Raw genomic sequence first — 27,144 nt, forward strand, 5'->3', positions numbered from 1 at the left:
TCCCTGATCTGTTTGTACCGCCCTTCAAGGCACGAAAGAAAAATAGAAAAAAGATACACCCGACTGCTACTAAGAACCTAACAGAACAATTTTTAAAAATGTGGGCTCAGACGTTGATACGGGTGCCTACTTCACCGCAGCTACCATGATCAAAGTTGCTAGATTGGTTCAAATCCAATTTTGTGGGATTTCATGCAAACATGTAAAACATCTTTTCACAGTTGTGTTGCTGAGGATGATGGTGTAGAATGCTAGAAAGCATTTTCAAAGGGACTTGAGGAAGTAATTGATTGGGGGTGGGAAGATTCAACAAGAAGAAAGGGAAAGTGATGTTGAGAGAAATAGGAGAACTGATAGGCTGGTAGATGATGGGTCCTACAGTGTTGTGCTGGGTTAGAAATGGAAGTGTGTAGTACGGCAAGAAGGGGCAAGATGGTGGAGGTGGAAGACAGACAGAAGAATAAACTAAAGGAGGTGGAAGTAACGACAAAGTCACACTACTGTGGAAAAAGGAAGTGATTACACACGTTTCCACAAAAGTGCAAGGATGGGGTTGGGTTGTTGATTGGATAGCTAAGACACTTATCTTTGGCATTGCACCTTAACTGAGACCTTACGCTATAACTAAGGTTTAAGGACATTTTTTCTCATCAATGACCAGAGTTAGAGAGAAACAATATGGACGAACAATACAGTTCATACCCAGATGGCTGCGATAGTCTACTTGGTGAATAATTCGAGATAAAAAAGATATAGGTTCATAAAAAAGCACCAAGGGACAACCTCACTCAGACTCGGCAAATATTGATCGAGATACAACTCCCCACTAATCTTAAAAATTCTATTACAGTATTACGAGAAGAATCTCATAAACCTTCTGAGTATCTATATTAAGATAAAATTTAGCGAAAATATTGATCGGTCTTAACCAAATTTCTGCCTCCTCCAAAACACCAACAAGCAAAGCTACATTATAAAACCTCAAGCTATAAGACCGAACTTACCTGGACAGGAAGAGTAATCAAGCCACCCAAACAAACAACAAATGAAAAAGCGGTCGGTGATATCTCCTGCATAGATAAACTCATCCGTTTCAGCAGAAATGATTGATAGGACAAACATAGATGCCACAAGTCCACAACTCCAATAAAAATAGAACTAAAATAATGCAGAAGTGTATTAAAGGGAAAAGGAATCTGTTTACTTAAAAGTTTGCTATGTGCTCTGATAAACTAATTTCGTCATTTTAGTGCAATGCAGATCATGTAACTTTACTGCAGTATGTGAACTCAGCATTCTTATCCCACATGAGCATAACTTACCAATGATCCTACCAAGAACACCGTTGGATTTCTCACTCAAATAGAAAACCGTTCCACTGCAAGAGACGGTGTATACGTTAACGAAATTAGTTTATGAGAGCACATAGCAAACTTTTATGTATTTTTCCAAAAAAGTAACTTGATTGCTTGATAGTATGCTAAAGTGGATAAGGAAGTTATAGGCTGTAAACTGTTCCCCTTTAATGATATAAAGAAGCTCACTTAAGATGTGCTTAGTTTATTACTATCTTTTTAGCACTTCAATACATTCTATTGTAGTCCTTAGACTTAGCATTTTCTACAAAAATTGAACCTTACACCTCGAACTACCCCAGTATCCCTCACAAAGCCAAACTGCCCTAGATACGAGTACGACTTAGGGGTCGAAACACCCTTTGCCTGGGAGTTATTTAAAAGAAATGGTGAGGGAGAAGTTTAAAAAGAAACATTTACATTGCAACAACTGTGTTCTCTTGATTTTAGTCTTCCCCTCCCCCGACACACACAGCCCATTTCCATTTCAACATCAATATGTGAAATAGAATAAGTAAGACAACATGGACTAACCAATTGTCTTTCATTAGTTGAGGATATGTTGCTGCTGGGAGTAGTAACCAAAGCAAGTTCCCATCCCGAGGGATCCAGTTCTTTCCTTTGATCTAGGCTAGAATTATGTGAATCATCTATAAGGGAGGGAAAATTTGTCCTTTTGGTAAGCAATGCCAAGAATCATACATCAGAAATTTGTCAAGATTACAGAAATATAGATAAGAATAACTTACTAGATGGAATTATTGCTAGAGCTAATGCATTAGCTTCCTCTATAACAAGAGCATCGGGGATATGCGATAGAATGTATTCCCTACATCACGAAGAATAAAATAAAGAATTGACAACATATATAACATAATATATCTATATACCACTAGATGAATACAAGATTTACCAAGACATCTCCAAAGATCGGTGATCTTGAGAAGTGAGGTTCTTATGAGGAGGGCCAAGCTCAAAGTCGGAAGAAATCTCATCAGCCAGAAAACGGTTGGGTCACTAACGGATGGCTTATTTTCGATGCGAAGTAGAAGGAACTTCTTCTGGTTTGTATGTCAAAAGTAGTCGTTCCGTAATTCCCCGATTCGGGATGTCCAACAAACAAAATGAGGATGAAATATATGCTCAAAAATACGACATGTCATCATGATAGGTTTTTCTTTCTTTCCGTTTAAAAAAACAAACAATCAAAATGAAATCGTCATGAAAAAATGTCCCGTGAATAGCGTATCTTCTTGACCAAGGGGCTCTCTCGAACAGAAACCATGCGTGGTGCCTCTCTTATGTATTCCTCCATTGTTGTTAGAAATGACCGGGGTGGCTACATAAGGAGAAAAAAGCACCGACTATATCAAACCCCAAGTATAGTGAAAAAAGTAAAATCAACTAAACTCCTATTCTCTGTTACCATTTAGCACCATTACCTCTCTCAAGTCTGAAACGGAAATTCCTAGCAAGTTCTAACCCCCAAAAACTTCATAGAAATCGGAAAGGCTGCTGCACGCAATTAAACCCAATGCCTTTAGCGGAAGAAAAGAAACCAATTGAGTTCAAATATGACATGTTTATGGAATACGTAACATGTTAAAATACTTAATATGACATGTTCTCAAGCTACTCTACAGAGAAAACGGAATACTTAACATCTTAGACTTAGCATTTTCTACAAAAATTGAACCTTACACCTCGAACTACCCCAGTATCCCTCACAAAGCCAAACTGCCCTAGATACGAGGACGACTTAGGGGTCGAAACACCCTTTGCCTGGGAGTTATTTAAAAGAAATGGTGAGGGTGAAGTTTAAAAAGAAACATTTACATTGCAACAACTGTGTTCTCTTGATTTTAATCTTGATTTCTAACAACTACAAAGGCTTGATCCCAACTACGTTGAATGGTTTATAGGACTTGAAACCAGTCTCTCTGCTGAAGCATGCCCTGGAAATAATGGTTGACAAAACATTGTCAAGAGGATACCTGAAACACTGCTCCAAAGCATCCATCATCATTACTGCTGTCCCAAGATATTTCCCCTATCTAATCTTCCGCCATGCCTTATCCAAACTCAACAACTTAGTGCGACACCTTAACCTTGCACAAACGAAAGGTAAAAACTGTACAAGACCTCCCTTATTCACAAAGTGATCATAGCAACTCCAAAAAAAATCCTCAACCTCCGACTTCAACCCATACTTTAAATTGGCCCCAAAAGCTCTGTACAAGGGACTAGCAGTCGCAGAATGGTTATAATTCTTCATCTTTACACTACCAGGCCCATTAGGAACAGCCAACCTAGACAGCAAACCAAGTGAGGCATGACCAGACTCTAGCGTGAAGCACCCCATAAGTAGTCTTCATGGAGTCCTCATGCCAGCTCCTAATTCCTAACCTCGCCTCCCTCCATTACCTTGCGAGTGGCCTCCTCGAATTGGCTGCAAGCTACTGGAATGCTGCCCCCCGGATGCCCCTTCAAAAATAAGTTTTTTAGTTTGGGAAAATGCCATCCCGCCTTCAGTTTAGATTAAACCATTTATTTGAACTTCCTAAGAAACAGAGAACAATGTAGTACAAAACATTATATATAAAGCTAGGTTACATTGACACGGGTAGGTGTGTCCGTATCGGACACAGATACGAATTGTTGGGCACGGCCAAATATCAAAATTCAAGGTAAATTACATACATTATGTGTCCGACACGGACACGTATCTGACACGGATTTTTTTCAAAATATGGCGTGTCCATGTAACCTAGATATAAAGCAAGACGATTGTCACATGCATGACCATCATTCGTAATTCTTCTCAGATTCTTGACAAGGCCACCGTCATTAAGTAAGACTTGATCATGGATTTTTTAGGCCAGCAGAGGGTTGCTTCCAAGTTCCAAAGAAACAGTTACATAACAACAATTTCAAAAAAACTGCAGAGCTCCTATAAGATCTTGAATATAATAATATTAGGCATTGCGATGGTTTATATGAAATCTCAATGTTTGAACATGGTGTATCCTTTGCGGCAAGTTTCAAATTTATCAAATGGATGTATGTTGATCTGATTATAGTAGTTACACTAACACTTAGAATCTGCTTTCAGAGTATTTCCAAGGATCAGTATCTAATAGATTCAATGGCTACTCCGCGTTGTAGTCTTAAATGTTTGAAATTTGCTACGAGTACTCGATCTGATGTAGCTTTACTGGGATTACTTCCAAAACAATGTTGTTGCGAAGGATTCTTTGAAACATGGATGAGAAAAAGCGTAGTAGCTAACGAAAATGAAAACGAGAATTTTATAAGAAGAGAGCCTCCACTGTTGATCGAAATCATATTAATGCTACGCATTACCACGGTAACACTATAGCATAAAAACTTATTCGTGAGTCAAACACATCTGTGTCTATAGATAATTATCTAACTCATGAACTGTTGATAGGGACGATATCCGACGAACAAAGTGCATAACATTGAAGGATATGGGCATCCAGAATAACTTTCTGATGAAGATATATTGGAGCACCTCACACAAGTCAAACTGGAAATATACCAACAAAATGAGATTGAACTAGACGTTGTTACATACTTGCTAAAGAATGAAGGCTTTCTCGAAAAAATGAATATCGATTGAAAATGCTGCCGTGGAAGAGATTATGATATAAAAGACTTTATTCAATTTAGAAAGAAATTTATGAGATTGTCCAAAGGTTCTACCTGTTCAGTCCCTTTTAATGGACAAAATCTAAATTTATGTCTTACCTATCAGATTAATATGACTCGATCCTGTTTTTTAACACCCAGTTGCTTGGGTTGTTCTTTAATTTTCACTAAAGTCAATTTAATCAGCCAAATAAAAATATCAAGGTCCAAGTCAGCCCTGGACACGAAAGGAGTTCAAGCTAAGTTAACTCATTCAACTTTAATCACACATATATTACCGAAAGGTTTTAAAAATGCCTACTCTGTAAGAACAATTACAGCATTCGTATTGTTATTATGAAAAGATTACATCATAAAAAATGCCTCAACAGCTCCTTATCTAACCCATTTCGAATTTGTCCATCTCTAGCCTTTGAAAGCTATCCTAATCCTCTTATCTTTAGTTCTTAGACAATTAAAAGTCTTATACAATTAAAAGTCTAAAACTAACACAAGACTAAGAGACTTAGAAATCTTAAAACTCTATTACTATCTCAATACCTACGAATCTTTATCCAAAAAAAACTATAAATCACAAACAAATACCGTACTCCACTAATCTCCAAACCTTCTCTCCTCCAAACAAAGGTATTATTAGAAAACGCAACTACTATACATATAATAAATTCTACAATTTATCAAAATATTTTGATAGTTTCTGAATTCTTCTTTTGTATATTGCAGGCTATTCTATTATTCCAGTAAAGCAATCGTACAGGTACAACATTTTCCTCTTATTTGCAAAATTTATAAAGTAACAAATCACATTAAATTAAGAAAATTAGTTGATTGATTCTTTCATGTTTATCAATTGGGAATGTCATTTTTTTATAGACACAGCTAAAGTTCAAGAAGAGAGCAATCTGTTATGTCTCTCTCACATTAATGTCATGGCTTTTCTATACATGATATGTCAAATACTCCTACTCCCTATCAAACTATATATAACTTATGGTACTACTTTCGCTTGATACATTTTATCACACATTAATGTAAATTATCATTAGCTAACATTAAAAGTCTGTGTCTTATCGTAAGGGTGTAACCATAATTAGTAAAGTGTATAAATTTAAAAAACCATATATTAAATATCATAACTTTACCCTTGATATATATTTTTTTGACATTTATTATTATTAAATATTGCAGGATATGGATTACGAATATAAATACTCTACGTCACAAAAAAAAATGCTTGAGGAAATACTTGATTCACTTCACATAGAAGAAGCAACTTACACCTCAAAATTTGAAGACAATCTATATATATCTCAGGTTACCATATTTGATGACTCCAAAACAGAAACCATATCTGGAATTCCATCAACAACAAAAGAAAAGTCTGAAAACTCAGCAGCATGGAGTGCAATCAATTACCTAAAAGACAAAAACCTTTTTGACATTGAAGACTTCAACTACAAGGAGCTGAATGAAAAACGCCAAGAGATTGAAGAACAACAAAATGAAATCTTAGAACTACGTAAACTAATGCTATCATTATGGGCGAAAGAAAAACTACAAGAAGAAGAAATGATAAAGCTCCGTCAAGGGATAAAAGACTCGAGGAAGAGGAAGCAATATGTTATAGATTTATGCATTGACGAAAATAATTGATAATTCATACAACATTTATGATTAATTTATTATTGCAAACAAAATTTGTTTCTTATTTATAAATTTATTTTTAATCCGTTTGTACTTATTATTAAATTCGGACTCCTTTTTAGGCTGAAAAATAATTGCAAAGAAAATGGATTATCAAAGTGACAATGAAATTTATGGATATTCGTATGTTCACTTTCCAACGCAATATGTTTGGAACAACAATAATAAGGTTTGTGATATTTAATTTTACATTTTACATGTTTATTTGTAAAAAAAATATTCATTAATAACTTCTCAAACATGTTAATATTTTCAATACCTCTTCAATTGTGAATCAAACAATTATTATATTTTCAAATGTTCAGATATGGAAAAAGAAAAATATCATTTCGTCTGGTAGAAACATATACTATATTGAGGAAATTCAAGGTAATAAAATTTATTTTTTAAATTTACAATATGGATTCAAATTTATACATTCAATTTTATAGGTACAACAGGTCAGTACAACAACACAAGGACTATCAAGTATCTGTTTGAATACATTAAACAAGGGACAAACAAAGCAACTCTGAAAATCAATGAGCTATTTGAAAACAAAGAAACAAATGATAAAGGAACATAGTAAGGAAGAAGGAAGAAAAAAAGGGAGCGACAAAAGAGCATTACTTCAAAATAATGCCATCATTTTTTATTTTTTTAATTGTGATCAATCACATTTTCTACATAGAATTTTCCTTCTCAAAGATGTTTTGTTTATTTTTCATATTTTATTTTATTGGTTTACACCTACTCTTCTGATTCATTTTATGTTTGAGAAAATTAAATAAAAAATTATTACAGGTCAACCACATGGATAGTCTAGATGACGATGGAAATTGTAAGGGAAGCACAAACATCAAAAGTGAATCTCCACTACAACATTATGCAATTACACTTGCACAGAAAAAAAATTGATATATCTATCAAATTAGAGCATAATCGATTGCAATACCACACAATGAAAAAAAATACAATTCTCAAAGAAGACTATATGGGATTATCAAATGTGCAGGAAGATATATTCTGAAAAGAAGAGATTAAATATGTCGGCAATTATGAATAGGGAATGGGAAACCCATTCACAGCATACCCAGTCCTCCAATTTCTTTTGGTGTATAGAAGATGACAGGAGGGAACCTACATAACAAATTATTAATTAGGACATACCTAAAAATGAAAGAAATTCAACAATGAACAAACTAAAAACATTTTCTTTCATAGATAAAACCCTACGCCTGAACAACCTTACATCAAGCTACCATTGAATGAGAAAGAACTACATATTCAATTTCAGCAACAATTCTGAACAAATTTATTGTACCTTGATGTCGCTTCCACAGAAGAGTATGTACTAGGCAGACTCTTGCAACTCATTTGCCAGCTCCACCAATCTCCTTACTCAAGTTAAAGTCTCCGATCTTGGGGTGTGGGAGTTCTTAGGAATCGCGGGCCACGTGAATGCCTTCCATGTCGCAAGCCATTCGACTCAAGCCCAGGTAACACACAAAGTCAGGGACTGAGGTGCTCTTCCGAACCCGAATAGGGGTTGTATATTAATGAACTTAAAACTTAACTATATTTGGTTGGTTTAGCCACTTCCATAGGGCCAATAACCAAAATTACAAAAATAGAATTTTCTGAACTGATCTTAATATTTTAGTTACTATTGTAGTCCACGTTTTGTTTCTTTTATGCAAACTTTTTCAGCATAGAATCTTATAATGGGTGATGACGCCGATGAGGTGTTGGTTCTATATCGTTGTTTGTAGAATCTACTTATCTGATCCTGCTTGAAATTGGCATGTGAACGATCTTCATTTATTGAGTAAAATTTTCTAGTAAGCTAATTGTTATTCCAAATCATCTCTCAAAATCTCTCTGAAAATAATGAGTATGCCAGGGTGACTGTGTCTCATGAGTATTCCCCTAGAATAGAAGCATGTGGTCATTTGGTGATACTTTTAAGAGGCTCTGTCACATTAGATTATCTCCATTAATAAAACTATCATATGCATTTTACATGGGAGCTAATAGAAGCAGCTGGACATACTATTAGGTAAAAATCATAACCTTCACATAAAAAGTAGTTTTTCTGTTTACCCAAAGGCATCCTGTTCTCTTTTTTATTTTCTTTTTGTATAATTTCTGCCGCCTCAAAGACATACTATTAGGTGTTTACTGTATTTACTGGATTCATCTTATTGACATCTTGGTTTACTACTACAGATGATATTCCCATGGATGTTTGATGAGAGTCACGCCTTGAAACATTTTAAAGATGCTGCTCATTTGTTGGCTGAGAAGGAGGATTGGCCTCCGCTATATGACATTTCTTCGTTGAACAGTAACAGGGTATGTTCCTTTGCAAATCATTATATTTAATAACAACATAAGAAGAAAATCTGAAATATACCCCTGATGAATAAGCACAATTAACGCATTTTCAAATATAATAAGAAGGAATATAATAATTAAGCACAATTCTTCTGAAATATAATAAGAAGAAAATCTGGGCCAGAAAATGAATATCCAATCGATTTGCAGCTGTTTTGTCAACTCATCATTATTGACACAGGTCCACTTCCCAGCACTCATCACAACCTTTCAAGAGCTGAGGTCAGATTGAGATTATGTTGTCGTTTCTATCTGGTTGCAGCCACTAGAAAGCCATTTGTTGAATGGTTCCTGTATGATCGAATAGCTTCATTCTTTTTATCCTTGACAAGAATCTTATAAAACTAATGATCAGTAAACATTTGGCTTTGTGAACCCTTATCTTTTTCTTTTTCAGAAACAGAATATATAACATGGGAAAAAATTATATGCAGGTATTCCCACTCATCAAAACTCTTACATTCAACATAATTTGCTCTCTTTTGTTTGGGTTGGAGCATGGAACAAGAAGAGAGAAATTGGTGGAGTGGTTTGAAGAGATGGTAGAGGCCAGAGGGCCTGTTATCAGTCTCACCACCTTCAATCGCAGCATTCGGGCAAGCTCAAGGATTCAAAACATGATCATGGACATCATAAGTGAAAAGAAATTGGTTGTAGAGGAACAAGTGGTTTCTCCAGACCAAAAAGACCTTATCACTAACTTACTTAGCATGCATAGAGAAGACAATTCAGCATTGCGATGCACTACCTGGTCACCCGGTTCACATGGAAGTTATGCTTGAAGGTGGAAACATTGTAGAATCATTCGATTCATGTAAACATCCGAATTGAACTACGTAGTACTTAAGACACAAATACTAAATATTAAAGCAATCTACAGTGTTTAGTTATTAGTACTCTACAGCGAGTTATTTATACCAAGCATAATTTGGCATAACTATTGAAGCTTTATTTCAAAGTTTACCCTCCGAGGACGAGCTGCAAAATATAGTAGACCCACTATTGACTGACTGCTAGCCGAATTACAATTACAGAGGTAGATAAATAGCTAGGACGGTTAAATGTAGGTTGCAAAAAAAAGTTGGCAATTTAACAAAGTTTCCCGAACTGGAGCGTTAGTGGTTCAACATCCTATTATGGCTGAAATACTGTTTTGGTATCTCTTATTAGTCTCTTCTCCTTGGCTTTAGGCAGAGCTATTACAGTAGGCTACAAAGCAAAACATAGTGATAGTGCTGCTAGAAATGCAAAAGAAAAGCACAAAAAAGCTTCTTGCGCTACCAGTTAACAAAATAAAGAGGAGACGAGTCAACTTACGTTACCCTTCATGTCAGTTCAAAGAAACAAAGAAAAATACAACCAGTCCCATTAACTACAACGCTGTAAAACTTTGGGAATCAGAAAACTAAAGTATAAAGGACCTTTAGCATAGCTGTTGGGGTAATTTTGAACATCATTACAGAAATTTGGTTTTCATTTGATACAATTCCACTTCGTTCCTTCAGTCTTGATCAATGACTAGAACAAAATCTGCGCTCCATATGCAGATATGCTCACTTTGCTTCATTGTTTAGCCACATCACCTAAGCACAAAAACTTAATGTGTATCATATCAAGTCTCCGATTCGGGCTGATGTGGCTGAAAAAGTGCAGCTTCAGTCTTTTCGAGAAGGCTACCATCTTCAATTCTGAACTATCAATAACGTACAGAACAAGAAAAGGACACGAGGAAGTCCATTACTTCAGTGTAACCACCAGATTTTAGTACAGGCAGTTGTTGTCCATTGGGCACCTTTTACATCTTTGTACAACTAACACTACACTACATGACTACAATAACATTGCATCACTGCCTATGACTAGAAACAAATATGCACAAGAAACAATAAGGAGATGAAGACTTTCAACAATTTTGCACCCTCCTTTGCACCCTCCTGTAGTCTGGAGGCAGAGACGGGCACCTCTCATTCATATGGGGATATGGCTTCATGGTGTTATATCCAGGCAGTTCCATCCGATACTTCCCTCGGATTTGACAAACTGCCCTAGATATGCAAGGATTTCAACAATACCAGGGATTGCTCCTAGTGACCAACGTCAGCCCCTTTTTTTTTCTCTGAGACTGACACATCAGATTTTTTTAAAAAAAAAAGTAAATCTACGCCTTTTTTTTTTGCATATTTCAATTGTTCGTAACCCAAAATAGATAAAAACTCCATTCTTAAATCTTATCTCCATTCTTAAACAAAAGGAATCCTCAAAAAGTGAGAGCTAAATAGTAAAACTTCTCTCTTCCTCTTATCTCCATTCTTAAACAAAAAGAAACCTTAAACACGACGTCTGATAGTCCAGAGTTACCAAAAGATACTGCTCTAATAGGTTTTTGGAGTGCTTCCTGGAAAAATAATCCAGACCCCAATATGGTCTTTGAGAGTCCGACCTTAAGAATGAAAGCCTAGCAAGAATCAAGAGGATAAAGCTCGGGAGAAGCCACCCACTCTCGGTGAGATGACTCTCGAAGATTTCCCGGTCGTGGGTCTTCCTATGATAAAGCTGCAAAGACTGTTAGCAAATCACAAATGCTTTTTCAGCAAAACTGGGAAAAACAAAGAAATAGATAATGATGGAGAAGGAAAGAGTATGCGTGACAGGAGGTGGAGGGTATCCGTTGAGCAAAGAAATTGCGCAATTATTGGAGTGGTGGCAAATTGCACCGGGACAACTGCCAATTATTACTAGAAACTCCAGTGCAAGTTTATACATGAACAAAAACTTATTAATAAATAATACTCTGACCAAACACTTGCAAAGATGAAATCACATTTTTTCTTCATGCTTTACAACTTCAATTTGATACACGTAAATAGTAGATAAATAATAGTTCAATTAATAATAAAAAAATCGTTCTAATTCGTTGATTCTTCTTCCATCACAACTTAACGTTTTGAACTAAAAGTTCTTAAGCCCTTTCATAAAATACATACATATTTAGAAAATTTATTCAACCATATTGATAAATAATAGTAGTTTATTGATTCTTCTTCCATCACAACTTAACGTTTTGAACTAAAAGTTCTTAATGAATTTCATAAAATACATACATATTTAAAAATTTTATTCAACCATATATTCATCTATCAAGATAGCAGGCCCGACCATAGGTCGGGCTTAATGGCTAGTTTGGAATAGACACTCGGCTTCCAAATCAGAGAATGACTCCTACTAGAAATATAGTAATTTGAAATACTAATCATCAAGAGATTCCAACACTTTTTTTATCTAGCTCCTTGTCTATGGTGATTGGTAATGAAATTGTAGTGTTTTAGGTTGCTAGATGTCCTGCAATATTTATAGTGAAGCATCAAGTGGATTAAAGGATATGCATGGTCAACCCCAATTTAATATGAGCCAATCAACTATGATCAACACGTACGTTGAACTGTAAATACAGTTGGCACACATGAAACTAATTACTTAAAAGTAGAAATTATAAGGTGATCAGTTGGTGTTTGTTAACAAGGATAAAATTGATTTCAAAGATAACTAATGCTCCTATGTTCAGTAGATGGATAGGGTGTCATGACTCATGAAACTGCATGAAGAGGGTAGAAATTACAGTACATTTTCAACTTTTTACCAGATGCATTCTTAATATAAAAACCCACAAATTGATATTCTGTTTTTTTTTTTTTGGTATCCCAAATTCCCAATGACCAAAAGTTGAACAAACTCATTGACTTAAGTTGACCAGTACTGTTAACCAATTATGAGTAGCAAACTTTAGAGGACTGGTGATGGGCCTTGACTCAAGAATGCATTTTCTGCCTCCAAGCCCGTTGAAACCAGGTCCAGCCCAATTAGTCTTGGACTTGGGTTAAATATAAAGCCCAATCGTAAAGAAGTTGAGTCTAAAAAATGTTTGCTTCAAAATATTGGGCAATTGAAACAGAGTTTTAAGGAGTGATCTAGAAGAAGAAGAAGAAGAAATGTTAATGAGGCCAATAAAGAGTTCAAACAGAAGACCCACGAGCGTTCTTGTACTCGTTGCCTGTGCAGCTTTTTTCTCCTTACTAGTTCTTGCTATTCAGACCTCCTTCTTCACTGGTACTAACTCAATTCGATTTCATTTCAGTTTTTTTTCTTTTTCTTTGTCATTTCTTTATTTGAATGTATTGATGCAGGAAACCAGAATCGGAATCTTCATATTCGGGTTTTGTCGGATTTCCAGTCCACTGTTCGGCAATGTGTGGTAAGCATTATGCTCACTTCATTATGTTTTCAATGAGTCTTAGTTATTTAATCTTGTGCCCATAGATTTTTTTAAAAAACATCTCCTTTTGAAGCATTACCCTCCTAAAACCCTTTGTTTGGTACTTGTTTTAGATGATCAGTATAAGTATATCTTCCTTGTAATGTTCCATTATGGTTGGATCTGGATGAATTCTATACAGACTTGTTCTTTATGCTTCAAAAGTACACTTGTAACATTACTTCTTCTTTATGCTTTGGGTAGCTTAACTGAGGGTCTATTAGCTGCTTGCTGTTTTGGCCGTAGAGATTTATATGTAATGTCAAGAGTTGGGAGGTTGTCTTGGGTTCGATGCCCACCTTTACCATGGAAAAGGGAATTTAAGGGATTAGGTAATACAATCATTAATTGTAACATATGTATATGTCTGGTAGCAAAAAGAGTGTGGGAAGTGTTTGTCTTTTCATTCAAAAGACCTTGAAATTTTCTGGAGAATGTAACGGTGGCTCTTGGTAGTGATATCGTCATTGAGGACCTTACACCAGAAGCTAAATGGATTGCGGAGCACCTTTTAAACCCAATAGTATGGGGGATATGGAATGAGCACAATCACAAAGTGTTTGAAAACAAGGAGAAAGAAGATCATAAGATCATGGTGGACATAAAGGACCTACTATACAATTGGTAAAGGGGCATCAATATCTTTAGGGAACTTAGATATCAGGATTTCATGTGTAATTGGGAGACTTCAGTTTTAAAAGTCACTTCTTGTTATTGAGTTGTCTAGTGGGGATTGTAATTACCTGCCAATCCCTGCCATTAGCAACTTGCTAAGTTTGAGCTACTATGTAACACTTTTTGGAATAAAGATGCACCTTTTATTGATCCAAAAAAGAAAGTACAAACTTGTGTATGGAAGGGAAGTATAGTTCTTTTGACTCTATGGGGGCTTATTTGCCCTCCAAATAGGACAACTTCTAACGAGTTTAATGAATAGGATTATTATTGAAGTCTTCAACAGAAAACCCAAGTAACGAGTAATAGCGGGCATGAAGAAGCTAGTTGACATTATTTATACAAAACTGCTCTCCTTTATCGTTGAGATCTGTTAGAACCTGTGCAGCGACATTATATTGCTTTTAAGCATCCGTATGCAGGAAGTATTACTCAAGGGTCAGTAACTCTCTGATATAACATTTAAGCTTAGCTGAATACACTTTGTTACTTCTTTTTGACACGCTATTATGAAGTAAGTGGTACTTAAAGCTTGATTTGATGTTAATATAATCTGTTGTGTTATTATAGCTGTGCTCCCTTTGTTTCTTTTCATTTTTCTTCTAGTTTTTGTGAATCATTGTATTCGTTGGGTATCTGATTCTACATTTCTTTGATAGGGTATTAATATAATCTGTATCACCAATTATAAAAGAACCTGAAGCTTGAAGCTTAGGGTGTCACTTTTGGGAATAAATATACCTATCAGCGTAGGAATAAGAAGCTTCTCTTTGAATTAGCGGTTTGGATTGGCATAGAAGCACAACTGTTTCACCTAACTTTCTTAACTTTTCAATTTTCGGCTGATTAAAGGATGTATACTGACCTTAAACTGAATGTAGGCTAACAGAGGATTTGGACTGACTGCACACATTGTTGATCACTGTAAACTGGTCCTTAAGTTTCCCAAAGGCACAAACAGCACTTGGGTTAGCATTTCTTTGTACTTCCCTTCTGGGCATTTCATATTCAGTTCATTTCTGTATTTGGTTCCCGTTAACATAGAGATGTATGGCTAATTTTTCCGTATCTTCACACAGTACAATGAGCAGTTCAAAATTTATGAACCACTGGAGTATACTTATGATGTTTGTGAGGCAATTCTATTGTGGGAACAGGTTAGTTGTGTCCAGCATTGTAATAGTGCATTTGCACAATATAATATCTCCTAATACAAACGATGATGCAGTATCGTAATATGACAACAGTTTTGACAAGAGAATATCTAGATGCTCGGCCAGATGGATGGCTGGACTATGCTGCAAAGAGGATTGCACAGTTGTATGTTGGGAACAAAACTTTGCTTGTTACTCTGATCATGCTCGGCTTCATTTAAGAGTACACTTTAGGAATATCAATTAATTATATTATTTTCACTGGTAATAGGGGAGCTGATAAATGCTACAACCGCTCCCTTTGTGAGGAGCACCTTAATTTGATTTTACCATCAAAGCCGCCTTTTCACCCTCACCAATTTCGGACATGTGCTGTTGTCGGAAACTCTGGTGATCTTTTAAAGACTGAATTTGGAGAAGAGATCGATAGGCATGATGCGGTTATAAGAGATAATGAAGCTCCTGTTAATGAGGTAAACGTTTGAAGTTGGTGCTGGCTTCAATACATTTCTACATACTGAGTTAGTCTTTAATGTTAATTTTAACCAACTGAAACTTTTGTTTCTGCTCGTCTTGGTCGACTGGGTGAAAGTATGCACCTAAGAATTTTTTTGCTTTCAAGTTATTTGAAGAAGTAATTGAGTCCTGTTTTTTAGTAATATGCTAATATGTCATCCAATCCCAGGTTCTTACTTTGATGTTAGCTGGCTGTCTTTGTATTCTGTTGTCCTTCTCATCTTGTAGGTAATTAACTTAGTGGGTTATCTTCTCATCTTCCATGTGTTAACAATGCAGAAGTATGCTAAGTATGTTGGTCAAAAGAGGGATTTCCGCCTTGTAGTGAGGGGTGCTGCTCGTAACATGGTTACTATTCTCAATGGATCCGGTGAGCTTGTAACAATTATATAGTTTGGTAAACTTTTCTGCTTATGGGAACACACATTTTATATTTGGATTATAAAGGAATGTTTTAATTGTCTATGGGAAATATACACTGATTTATGTTGTTTGTTCTTCTATTTCTCCCACAGCTGATGAGGTGCTCATAATTAAGAGTGTGACTCATAAAGACTTCAACTTGATGATAAAGGTGAACACCCAGAGTCAATTGTTCCACTTAATTCAAGAAATTCTTAGGAACGGTTAGTAGAAAGTTAGGTACTTGGCACTGTTGGCAGTATATGGTTTAGTTGTGAGATTAGTGTACTAAAGAAATGTTAAATCAGATTCTGAATATTATGCTCATTCACGTGTTTCGCTTGTATCAATATGCTGGTGTGAGATGCTGGACTTCCTTCGCCTCTACCCATAGTTATTTTCTACTTTGCTCTTGCACTAGCAGGATGGTTTAGCTTTGCATGTTTAGAGTAGTTCAGATTTTTGATGATTCCAGTTCAATTTTTTTTCTTTATGAAGACCTTACAAGGCAACTCTTAGAGTCTTGGTTCACTTTTTGTGTTGAAGGAGTAAACTTTTGTCAATTTTTTTATTCTCTAACTTGTTTAATGCATATCCCAGGGCATCCCAAATCCAGTTTATCTTTTTCAAGGTATTGTGCTGAGGAGAGGTGCCAAAGGAACTGGAATGAAATCTATAGAATTAGCACTTTCCATGTGCGACATTGTCGATATTTATGGTTTCACAGTTGATCCTGGCTATACAGAGTGGTTGGTTATCCCAGAACTTTCCTGTCTATATATCATTTATGTCTTGGTGCCTTTGTATTTTATTTTACTGGCTGAATCATACTCTTGGCATGGTTTTTTGTTGGGTATCATGCAAATTCATGGAACAGGAAGGAAAAGGAAATGTTTTGAGGGTTACTACGAACTATAGGGTTACTACAAACTATAGGGTTACCTAGATGCAAACTGTCACAAGAAACGGCATGGGTATATAGACATAAATTTGTTAATAAGTGATAAATATGTAAGTGGGAAATGACAAATATATAATTGCATTACCATCTTTGGACTTGAAATCTCTGTTTGAGACACATCTGTCTACTTGGCTTTGAAATTTAATTTCTTGATTCATTTATATACTAAAATGGTAACAAATCAACAAGACTCAGTTATTGAGATGCTACTGTTGTTTTTTGTTTCCATTCAAGGACTCGCTACTTCTCAACACCAAGAAAAGGACACAATCCATTGCAAGGACGAGCATATTACCAGCTATTGGAGTGCCTTGGTGTAAGGCTCCTGATTCACAAGTTCCCTTTGCACTGCATATTAAATGTTGAGGCTAAATGGCTGCTTGGTGGGTGTATGTGTGCAGGTTATCAGGATCCATTCTCCTATGAGAGCTGGAAGATTCCAAGATTGGACAGATGTGCCGAGTAGAGAAATGATAACCAGAGCTCACGCAGCTGCCCTTCACTTGAAGAGAAGTCAAGCTGGTCAAATTGGTGGTTTGGGACCCTTTGGTAGTTGCAGAGTATGGGGTGATGCGGGCTTAGGTGACAATGGGCTAGTTTCAGGTTCGTCTGACATGAGTGAAACAAGGAAGAACTCAAAGTACAGTAGGTGGGAGTTATTGCCATTTAAGAGCCTAAGAAAAGAAGCACAAGATCATTATATTCAAATGGGTGGTGTCTCGTTATACAAAATGGATGGCAATAAATTGGATGACCTGGTCTGTGTGAGGCACACCAAAACATCAGGGGCTTAAAGAAGAAATTGGTTTTATTCTTTTTTGTGATAACATGTTCTCATTGGTTCATTCATCACTGTGCAAGCCCAATCAGGTAGTTTGTAGTCGAAGAAACTGGCTTCCTCACTCTGTCGAATACTGTTGTAAAGGGAATGTGAGCCGCTACTATGCTGTCAGGGAATTATTGAAAGTAGGTCTTGCCATTTGGTGCACCTGATTTCGTATGTCAGTGAGAAGTTCATGTTGTATTACTTACTGTAGTATATTACTTGTAAGAAAGTTAGAGTTCTGTGTTGGAGAGGGAGTAATTTATGTAATTCTAATTAGAAGAATTATATGACTGTTGCTACTAGCTAATTGTTTTAGGGGTGTATGACCCAATTCCTTGTTTTTGAAAATCAACGTCTATTACTCATTTTTGATAGCCAACACTCAATAGTCAAACAATGCAAGTCTCTCTCTCTCGCTCTCTCTCCCTCTCCCTCTCCCAACTCTCAAATGTTAAGTGGTTAACAGATATTGTATGGTAAATTCTGTTCGTGGAATAGATGTGCAAATGTTCCATCTACGAGGACAAGTCGTGAGACATCCAGTAATGCCAGTTTCACTAGCTAATGGGTCGAAGTGCAAGAGGACCGGGCCTGCCAAATGGGCAATGCTCAAATTGTGATGCCCTAAACCTCACCTCAGCCCTCTTTAGAAGAGAATTGAGGGCCAGACCAGAAGATCGTAATTGTTTACTCTCTTAAAATCTTTATTTACAATATAATCTTGCTAAAACTGATATACGATAAATTAATTACAGTTTTCTAGCTTTATCCCCCCCCCCCCCTCGAGACCATAGCACATCCAAATCAACCAAGCTTGATTGTTATCTTTTTGGTCAGTACATATAAAAAACTTCATTGCTCTTTGCCCTTTTAACAGTTTTCCAACTTTAACCCCCTCTAGACCACAAAGACATCCAAATCAACCAAACTTGACTGTTATCTTTTTGGTCAATACATGTAAAAAGACTTCATTGCCCTTTGTTTGTACAATAACATATATATCTCGTGACTTCCTCAAAGACCCTCTTAGAAGTCAAACTCAGCTAAGACACATGTCATTATCTCCTCTAGTCTATCCAACTGTTGGAATTGCATAAAAGATCAACTATAAAATACAAGTTTTTAATTAGACTTAAGCCCCGTCTCTCTCCAGACCACAGCACATCCAAATCAACCAAACTTGACTGTTATCTTTTTGGTCAATACATGTAAAAAGACTTCATTGCCCTTTGTTTGTACAATAACATATATATCTCGTGACTTCCTCAAAGACCCTCTTAGAAGTCAAACTCAGCTAAGACACATGTCATTATCTCCTCTAGTCTATCCAACTGTTGGAATTGCATAAAAGATCAACTGTAAAATACAAGTTTTTAATTAGACTTAAGCCCCCCCCCCCCCTGTATTTTGTATAATTAGACTTAACCCCCCAAACATTAAACTACAACTTATTGGTTCATACAACGTAGGAGAAGACCATTAGCTTTTCACATGTTGTATTGGACAAACTTCAAACACTTCCACCTTTCAATTTGGTTTCCAAATGACGAATTTGGTGAAGGAGAATACCCCATAGTTGATATTTAAACTAAATTGAGGTTAAAAAAAGTGAGGTTTAATTGTGTCTTTTAAGTTGGTCGTGGTGGAGTTGTGGTGGTGATATTGATGTACGGCTTGGAGAAGATGATGCTACAATATGTAATTTCATAATATTAAGGGTGTTGATGTCATTTGATAAGGATTGGTGGTAGTCGTCGGATAGAGTTCACAAAATCATGACATATGTCCTAGATGATTTGAATTCCAATTTTGTCTTTGCCAAAGTCACAGAATATTTATACAATTATACCTATAAAAGGGCATTAGAGTCTTTTCATTTGTCTTGACTAAAAACATCACGGTCAAACTCAGTTGATTTGGATGTGCTGAGGTCTAAGGGAGGTAAAACTAATTGGCCTAAATTCTGGGGGAGTAAAGCTAGAAAATTGTTAAAAGGGCAAAGGACAATGAAGTCTTTTTACATATATTGACCAAAAAGATAACAGTCAAGTTTGGCTGACTCGGATGTGTTGTAGTCTTGGGGTAAAAACTAGAAAATTGAATTAATTATCACGCTTAAATAATGGATTTTGTCAGTCCCGACTTTGGTCAATGTACTTAGTTAATAATTTGGCTAAAATTTATAAGATAATAAAATTCAAAAGTTTTCACGTATGGTTCTATGTGCCCATATATTCCATGAATCAATAAGAAGTATATATGAGACCAAATATTGGTATTGTAGGTTGAGAATAGTTTGTGTGTTGATTAGTTGAAATTGATATTAAATAAAAAAAATAAAAAAAAAAAAAAAAAAAAAAAAAAAAAAAAAAAAACTTCATTAACCGACCAATAGAATGTCTTGGGAGCTCTATCTTAAGATAGTGTGACTGCTATATATCTACAACCGTCTGTTGTACCACTCGTAGTTGTGATTAAAACGTGAAATGCAATACAATTAACATTTGAGAATTTTCACATGATTAATAAAGCTGAAAATAATCATGCTATACATAGTATTAAAATTAGAAAGTATGCTCCTCCCATTGCTCATTTACTGTATGCTGATGATTTACTATTTTATATTATGCATAAATACTATTTGGCCTTTGGCCAAAAGATCAATTTTGATAAATCTAGTATCTATTTTAGTAGGAATGTACATGCTAAACATAGGAAAAATTTGAGAAAATACTGGAATACGAGAGAATTTTCATATAAAGATAAGTATATATTAGGAGTTCCTATTTTACTCACTGGCAGTAAGAAAGCTGATTTTGACTACTTTGTGGATATTGTACATAATAAAATAAAAGGTTGGAGAGTCAGGCTGTTATCTCGAGCTGGAAGAGCAATTTTGATTCAAGTTGTAACTCAAGCTATGCCCCTTTATGCCATGACATCCTATTCCCTCCTTGTATCTGTATGTGACAATATGGATAAAGTGTGTAGGGAGTTTTAGTGGCATGGACATGATGATTCCAAGAGTATCCATACTATTGAGTGGGATCAACTTTGCAAGCCTAAGTCCCTTGGAGGACTAGGATTCAGGAAATATTTTGATATGAACAAAGCTCTGCTGGGAAAACAGAGTTGGAGAGCTTTAAAAGATAAGAATTTCATATGGTTTAAAACTTTTCATGCTACTTATGGAAAAAAAGGTATGGGGACAAAACAAAAAATTACTATCTAATGCCTCTTACTTCTCGAGAGGGGTTAATAAAAGTTTTGATCTTGTGCATAAAGGATCTATATGGGCCATTGGGGATGATGCTCATACCTCTGTTTTCAATGACGCGATCCTTGGCTTATGTTCCATGATCATCCTATACTGATAAAAGATTTGCACCCACCAGTGGGGATCCAGAAACATTGGAAAGTGAAAAATCTCATGAATCAGGAATGATCAACATGGAATGATCAGCTTATTGATGAAGTTTTTTTTATCCTATAGTAACAGGGCTTATCAAAGGAACACACATCAGACCACAGGATGGAGGGGAGGATGGTGGCTTGATACTAAAGAAAAATTCTCAGTCAAATATGTTTTTCATATGCTAAAAGCGAAAGATTGGGAGGACTATGACTCGACTTTTCAAGCAAAAACTATCAGAAGAATTTGGAGAGCCAGGGTGGCAGCTAGAGAACAAATGTTCATGTGGAAAATATATATGGACATACTGCCAACTGGAGAAAAGATATAGAAAAGGATAAAGAACAATGATACCATGTGTGGCTTTTGCTTCAGGAATAAGGAAACTATGGAACACATATTTTTTGAATGTGATTAGGCAAAAGCTTTGTGGTTTGCTTCACCTCTTGGTTTAAGAACATAGGTCAATAGTGGATGGTCCATTAGAAGATGGATGGATGAGATCATGGAATGGTGTGAAAGCAAGGTCCCTGACATAGCAAACTTGGGTGTGTATGCATGCACCCTAATGCAAACTATGTGGGATAATAGGAATCTGGAAAAGTTTGACAAAGGAGCAGCTAATAGGGGGGGTCTATACTTAAAGCTACAATGATTCAATGGGAAAGAAGACTCAAAATTTTTTGACAAGGAGAATCTAAACCCTACTTCTTCTATTCACTCGAACACTATATTAGGAATGTAAACACTAACCAAAGCGCACATGCTTCTACATCAACAAGTAATACTAGTAATATATCCACTATTAACCTCTCTCACATGTCTAATTCTATAAATGTTAGGTTTGATGGTGCTTTTAATAAGAGACCTCTATTAGCTGCTACTGCTATGACTTGGAATGAAGAAAGAGTTTTAATTGCTGCTGCAGTGAGGAGATTTACAGCAAGGTCAGCAGAGGAGAGTGAACTTCTTGCAACCGGTGTAGCAGTGCAGCTGGCAAAACACTTAGGAGGAGGACAATTTCTTTTTGAGGGTGACAACATAAATGTCTTCAACAGTTTGAGTTCCCAGGAGTCTAATACGGCTTGGTATTTACAAAACATTACTAAAGTAATTATCAGTACTGCTAGTAAGGTTAAGAATAGTGAGGCTCATGATCTAGCTAAATGGGCTTATAGCATGTCTGACATGAGTACTCTACTAAAATATTGCACAGAGTTTTAGTGTATTATCCCTTTAATTCTATATATATATATATATATATATATATGTGTGTGTGTGTGTGTGTGTGTGTGTGTGTGTGTGTGTGTGTGTGTGTGTGTGTGTGTGTGTGTATTATATCTATCAAGTTAACAAAACAGGATTGTTTTCTGACTCGCGGCTGGGATTGAGTTTCAGGGTACGGTGTAAATCGAGGGCCACGTTCCACCACGTGGATTAGGAATAATTAAAGAGCTTAATTGTGAAATTAAATAAAAAAAACCCTTCGGTTAAGTTCGCCAAAACTTTAATTGTTAAAATTAATTAAAAAAAAAAAAACCCTTCATTCTCCAAACTCCAAAGCTCACAAAAACCTTTCATTCTCCAAATCTCGACAATAAATAAAACTCTTAATTGTGTGCAAAACCTCTCCTACTCAGTCTTGCCATTAAATGCCAGCCACGATTAGAATTAAAGTTACAAAATCTTCGTCGCTCTAAAAAAAGAAAAAGAAGCAAGCAACTCCTCATCTCTCAATATTAATCCAGGTTTATCCCATCGGTCTTCTTCTCTTTTCTTTGACAAATTTTTTCCATTAACGATCGGCGGGCTAGCTCAAGGTAATTTTTCCTATTTCATTTTTGGTTTTATGTATTTTGACAATGTCGATCATCTATGTCGAGTCATCCTATGGTCTGTTCTTTGGCCATTTAGAATTCTTTTAATTCTTTGAGCAATCGATTTTTTCTATCATATTAAGTGTGGCGTCTCGAGATACAAATACTTTAGGCCTAACATCAATTTAGGCCTATATCCAAGTTCTGAACAGTCCTCCCTTTTTATGCAATTGATCTGGCATTTGATTGTGCTTTATAGAGATGTTGATAAAAGTATCTAGGACTATTGCATATTGTTTGGCCTTTGGCTCTCTTATACGTATTCTTATATACTGTTTTTTCTTTTCGGTAACCTTTTCAGTGTATGTATGGATGCTTCACTGATTTAGAGTCTTTGCGAGAGAAAATTGTTTCAAATTTTACACCACAAAGACGGAAGCACGTAAAGGCAATTGAAACATTTGTTTTCTCCAATAATTTCTTGCTGCGGCCGCTGGACTCTGGGTCAGTTAAAGTCTTAAAGAATTGAGGCAGTTAATAATACTAAGAATTGAGGCAGTTAATCAAGAAAGCAATGATTCGGACAAAAAAGGCTAAACTAACGAGATTCTAATAATAATAAAAAAAAAAACACTTTCTTGTTATGCATGCTTCAGCAATTCCTAATTCTCTTCACTTCAGGTGTGTATGGTTTTCTCTTTTCCATTTTATTGTCCATAGTATAATTCCGAAATTTGAATGATTTTTCTGATGGGTTGATGGACAAAACAGTAGTGTCTTTATGGAGATTCGTGGGGCGGCACAGGGGGAGGTGATCCATCAAGGTGCGTTCTTCTCTATTCCAAAATTCCGATAAACCCTTAAGTTAATTCTAAAAAAAAATATTAAAAAAAAAATCATTCATTTGCTTCTATGGGTACTCTTGATTGCTTTAGTTACTTTGGACTACTTGGGATGCTCATGCCTCATTTGCATCTATTTTAGTTTTGTTAAGACAGTGAACAAGCTGTGATGCACTTAGAAGTTATAACACTTATAAAAGCATTGTTCAAGAATTAAGACCCAACCTTATTGAGTTTCATTTGTGAAAGTTCACCATGTGACCTCTAATTTTTAAGTAATATGAATTTTGTAATGCACAAAATCAATAGCACATTGGGAGTGGAAGAGGGGAGAAGAAGTAAGTCATGGAAAGTGATAAACGTGAAATGAATAGTCTTACTAATGAATTAAAGCGATGAACTCTAAACGCAAGTAAAACTAAATTTGATCTTTTGGGTCTATGTTTTATCAAAGATTCTACTCTCAAGTCTATGAGATATAGTGGAGTAGAGTGATTCGTTCCACTCCTAGTCCTTCCGCATGTTGTGTTCTCACGTGTAAGTAATCTAACTTAAAGTCTAATGAGAGATTTACGAAAAAGGCAACTAGACTACGATGCAACTACCCACGAAATGCAACTAGTCGACGATGGGAATAACTAAGGGAATGCTACGTTGATTCGATGATAAGGAGTTAGAGGGGAATTGATTCCACCTTAACTCGACTTAATCCCATTAACTACAACTCGTCGTAATCCGAATTGAACTGTTTCGCAGAACAATTGGTTCTTCCTAATCCCTAATTACACATGGCATTTCTACCAATTAATAACTAGCATGTGAACGATTAAACTCATTCTCATGGTGAACTAAACGTTTCTAGAGTGGAAAGGAAATTATGACGAATCTATGTTAATCGGAATCAAGCTTTCATCAAGGCTTCTCAACCCCCTCTAATGGAGGTTTAGCCGAGAATCATTACGCAATCATTTCCGATTAAATTTAAACTAAACATGATATAAAGAATTGAAATTTACTTAATTAAACAATAATGAAATCTAATTTAATGACTCAAATGAAATAAGGACATGAATTGAAATTAGATCTAGAAATGGAAATGACAAAATCGAAATTGATAAAAATACTATTTTATTGATCTAATCAAAATGAAGAACAAGATTCAAAGGTTTAATCTAATACAATAATTGAAATGGAACTAAACTTAATTAATCTACATGAAAAACTAGATCTAGAAGCTATTTTAATGGCTACTTTCTATTCTAAGCTACCTTTATTTTCTAACCTAAAAATCTACTATTCTTTTCTAAAATATCTACCCTTAACAAAGAGCTAAGCTTTTGTTTTTATACATTCAGATCCAAAAATCGTGCATGGGCTTGGAGCCATGTTTTGGGCCAGAGAATCAGGCCCAAAACCCAATTCTTTCAGTCCAAAAATGCCTCTTCAGCTGCAGTTGGCTTCAACAGACTTTTCGTCCACTTCTGCTCCTCTGATTGGATCAAGGCTTAGACCATTGGAAAGCTCTTTCCGAGCCGGTCGTTTTGACATAAGATAGGCCCCATTCTGAGGTCTGAGTCCAAAGATATGGCCTTCGGAAGTTCTGTTGACTTTGTGTCTTTGTTTTACGCCAAGCGTCGACTTTTCAGCTTTTGACCGGGCTTTAGAAAGGCTTTGTCTTCTTGAATCTTGGCCTTTAATCACGGAACTCCTTAGTAACCGACCTTTGCTCCTTTATCTCGCTAAAGTGGCACATTTCTGCACATAATGGACTTTGAAGCCTGAAATGCATAAAAACACGTAATCAGTGTTAACTCTTAATTATTACTCACATAATTGGTCTAAAAGTATGTCTGTTACAGGGTTAAAACTACAGTTTTGGGCTCTTATCAGAAAGTAAGGGAGATAAGGATAAGGATGAAGGTGTGTACTGTGTAGTGTCATTCACTCTAGATTTCACATTACTTGCAAAGATGTAATGGTATGTCTTCTTTCTTTTATCATTTTGGAGTTGTATTTAATTTTTCATGTTTCTTTTAATCTTTTAGATGTGGGCTAATTGATTTGAACTAGCATTTACTGTAGATGACAATAATTGGAAATTTCAATTAGAATTACAAGAAAATTTTAACTCCGGAATGGAACAATTTCTTCTTTACAAAAAGCTATGGTGGTGTAATGTAGTTATCTTTATCATTTTATTTGATTACATATATATTTTAAGCACTGAATATTCTGTTTTAACAACAGATTCATTATTTTACACGATTGATTGTTTTCAGGGGATTTCTATTAGTATATAGATTGTTTTTTTTTAGTTGAAAGGTGATTAAATGGGAGTATGAATTCTTTTAGTTTAATATCATTATTAATTACTACATTGTGTTAGTCATGACTAATTGTCTTTTGTTCGTCAATTTTAATGCATGGGATGTAGTTAGACAAATTGGCAGGGAATTTGTTGACTGCATGTTAAGAAGTGAATGGATTATAAACTATATATATTACTTACCACTACTGCTACTGATAGTGGAACCTGATACTATTACTTACTATTACTTCTTTCTCTGTTTGACTTGGTGCTTTTAAATTTTGTTTTGATTGAAAGGAATTTGAATGAAACCAAGATCCAGGAAAGTAGCATAGTATTTATAGTAATCAATTACAAAGATAAAAAACTCTTTTAAATGTCATTTCAGATAATATCTCAAGGACAAGCCATAAGTATTGGTTAGATAACAATGAGGTAAAATGGTGTTAGCAGAGTACATGTTTCAGGAAATTGTCAAGTACTTCCAAACTATTGGCAAAGTTATGAATTCCCATCAGATCAATGATTTTTTTATTTTTTATTATTATTTTTTTTTCAGGATTTTTGGAGGTGGATGCAGAAAGGCCTATATATATGAATTGAATGTGAATGTGATCCATCATGGTCATCCCCAAAGGTATATATCTAATTCTATAATCTAAACTTAAATTTATATATGTATGACGTAAGTTTGAATATATATATATATATATATATATATATATATATATATATATATATATATATATATATATATATATATATATATATATATATATATGTCTTTTGTGGTTCTTATATCAATCAGACCAAGG

The 27,144-nt window shown here is 35.4% G+C and overlaps 1 protein-coding gene and 1 long non-coding RNA gene across 4 annotated transcripts; both read left to right on the forward strand.

Moving 5' to 3' along the window:
- Positions 1-8,214: 8,214 nt before the first annotated feature.
- On the forward strand, positions 8,215-10,118 carry LOC147496362 (uncharacterized). Of its 3 annotated transcripts, none has more exons than XR_015194709.1 (3): positions 8,215-8,234; positions 8,940-9,065; positions 9,542-10,118. It is a non-coding gene; the product is annotated as an uncharacterized LOC147496362 (long non-coding RNA). The 3 variants fall into 3 exon arrangements; XR_015194710.1 differs by lacking the exon at positions 8,215-8,234 and adding an exon at positions 8,533-8,551; XR_015194708.1 differs by lacking the exon at positions 8,215-8,234 and having other exon boundaries at positions 8,569-9,065.
- A 2,893-nt stretch (positions 10,119-13,011) lies between these two features.
- Positions 13,012-18,315, forward strand: MGP2 (MALE GAMETOPHYTE DEFECTIVE 2). Its single transcript, XM_086559374.1, has 11 exons — positions 13,012-13,211; positions 13,289-13,356; positions 14,973-15,059; positions 15,171-15,248; positions 15,320-15,411; positions 15,517-15,718; positions 16,041-16,131; positions 16,277-16,335; positions 16,764-16,912; positions 17,359-17,440; positions 17,526-18,315. Exons 1-11 carry the CDS (start codon positions 13,094-13,096, stop codon positions 17,916-17,918), a joined length of 1,419 nt encoding a protein of 472 aa, XP_086415500.1. The 5' UTR covers positions 13,012-13,093; the 3' UTR covers positions 17,919-18,315.
- The last annotated feature ends 8,829 nt before the right edge of the window (positions 18,316-27,144 follow it).

This window comes from Coptis chinensis, chromosome 5 (assembly GCF_015680905.1).
Source record: "Coptis chinensis isolate HL-2020 chromosome 5, ASM1568090v1, whole genome shotgun sequence".
NCBI classification, from domain to species: Eukaryota; Viridiplantae; Streptophyta; class Magnoliopsida; order Ranunculales; family Ranunculaceae; genus Coptis; species Coptis chinensis.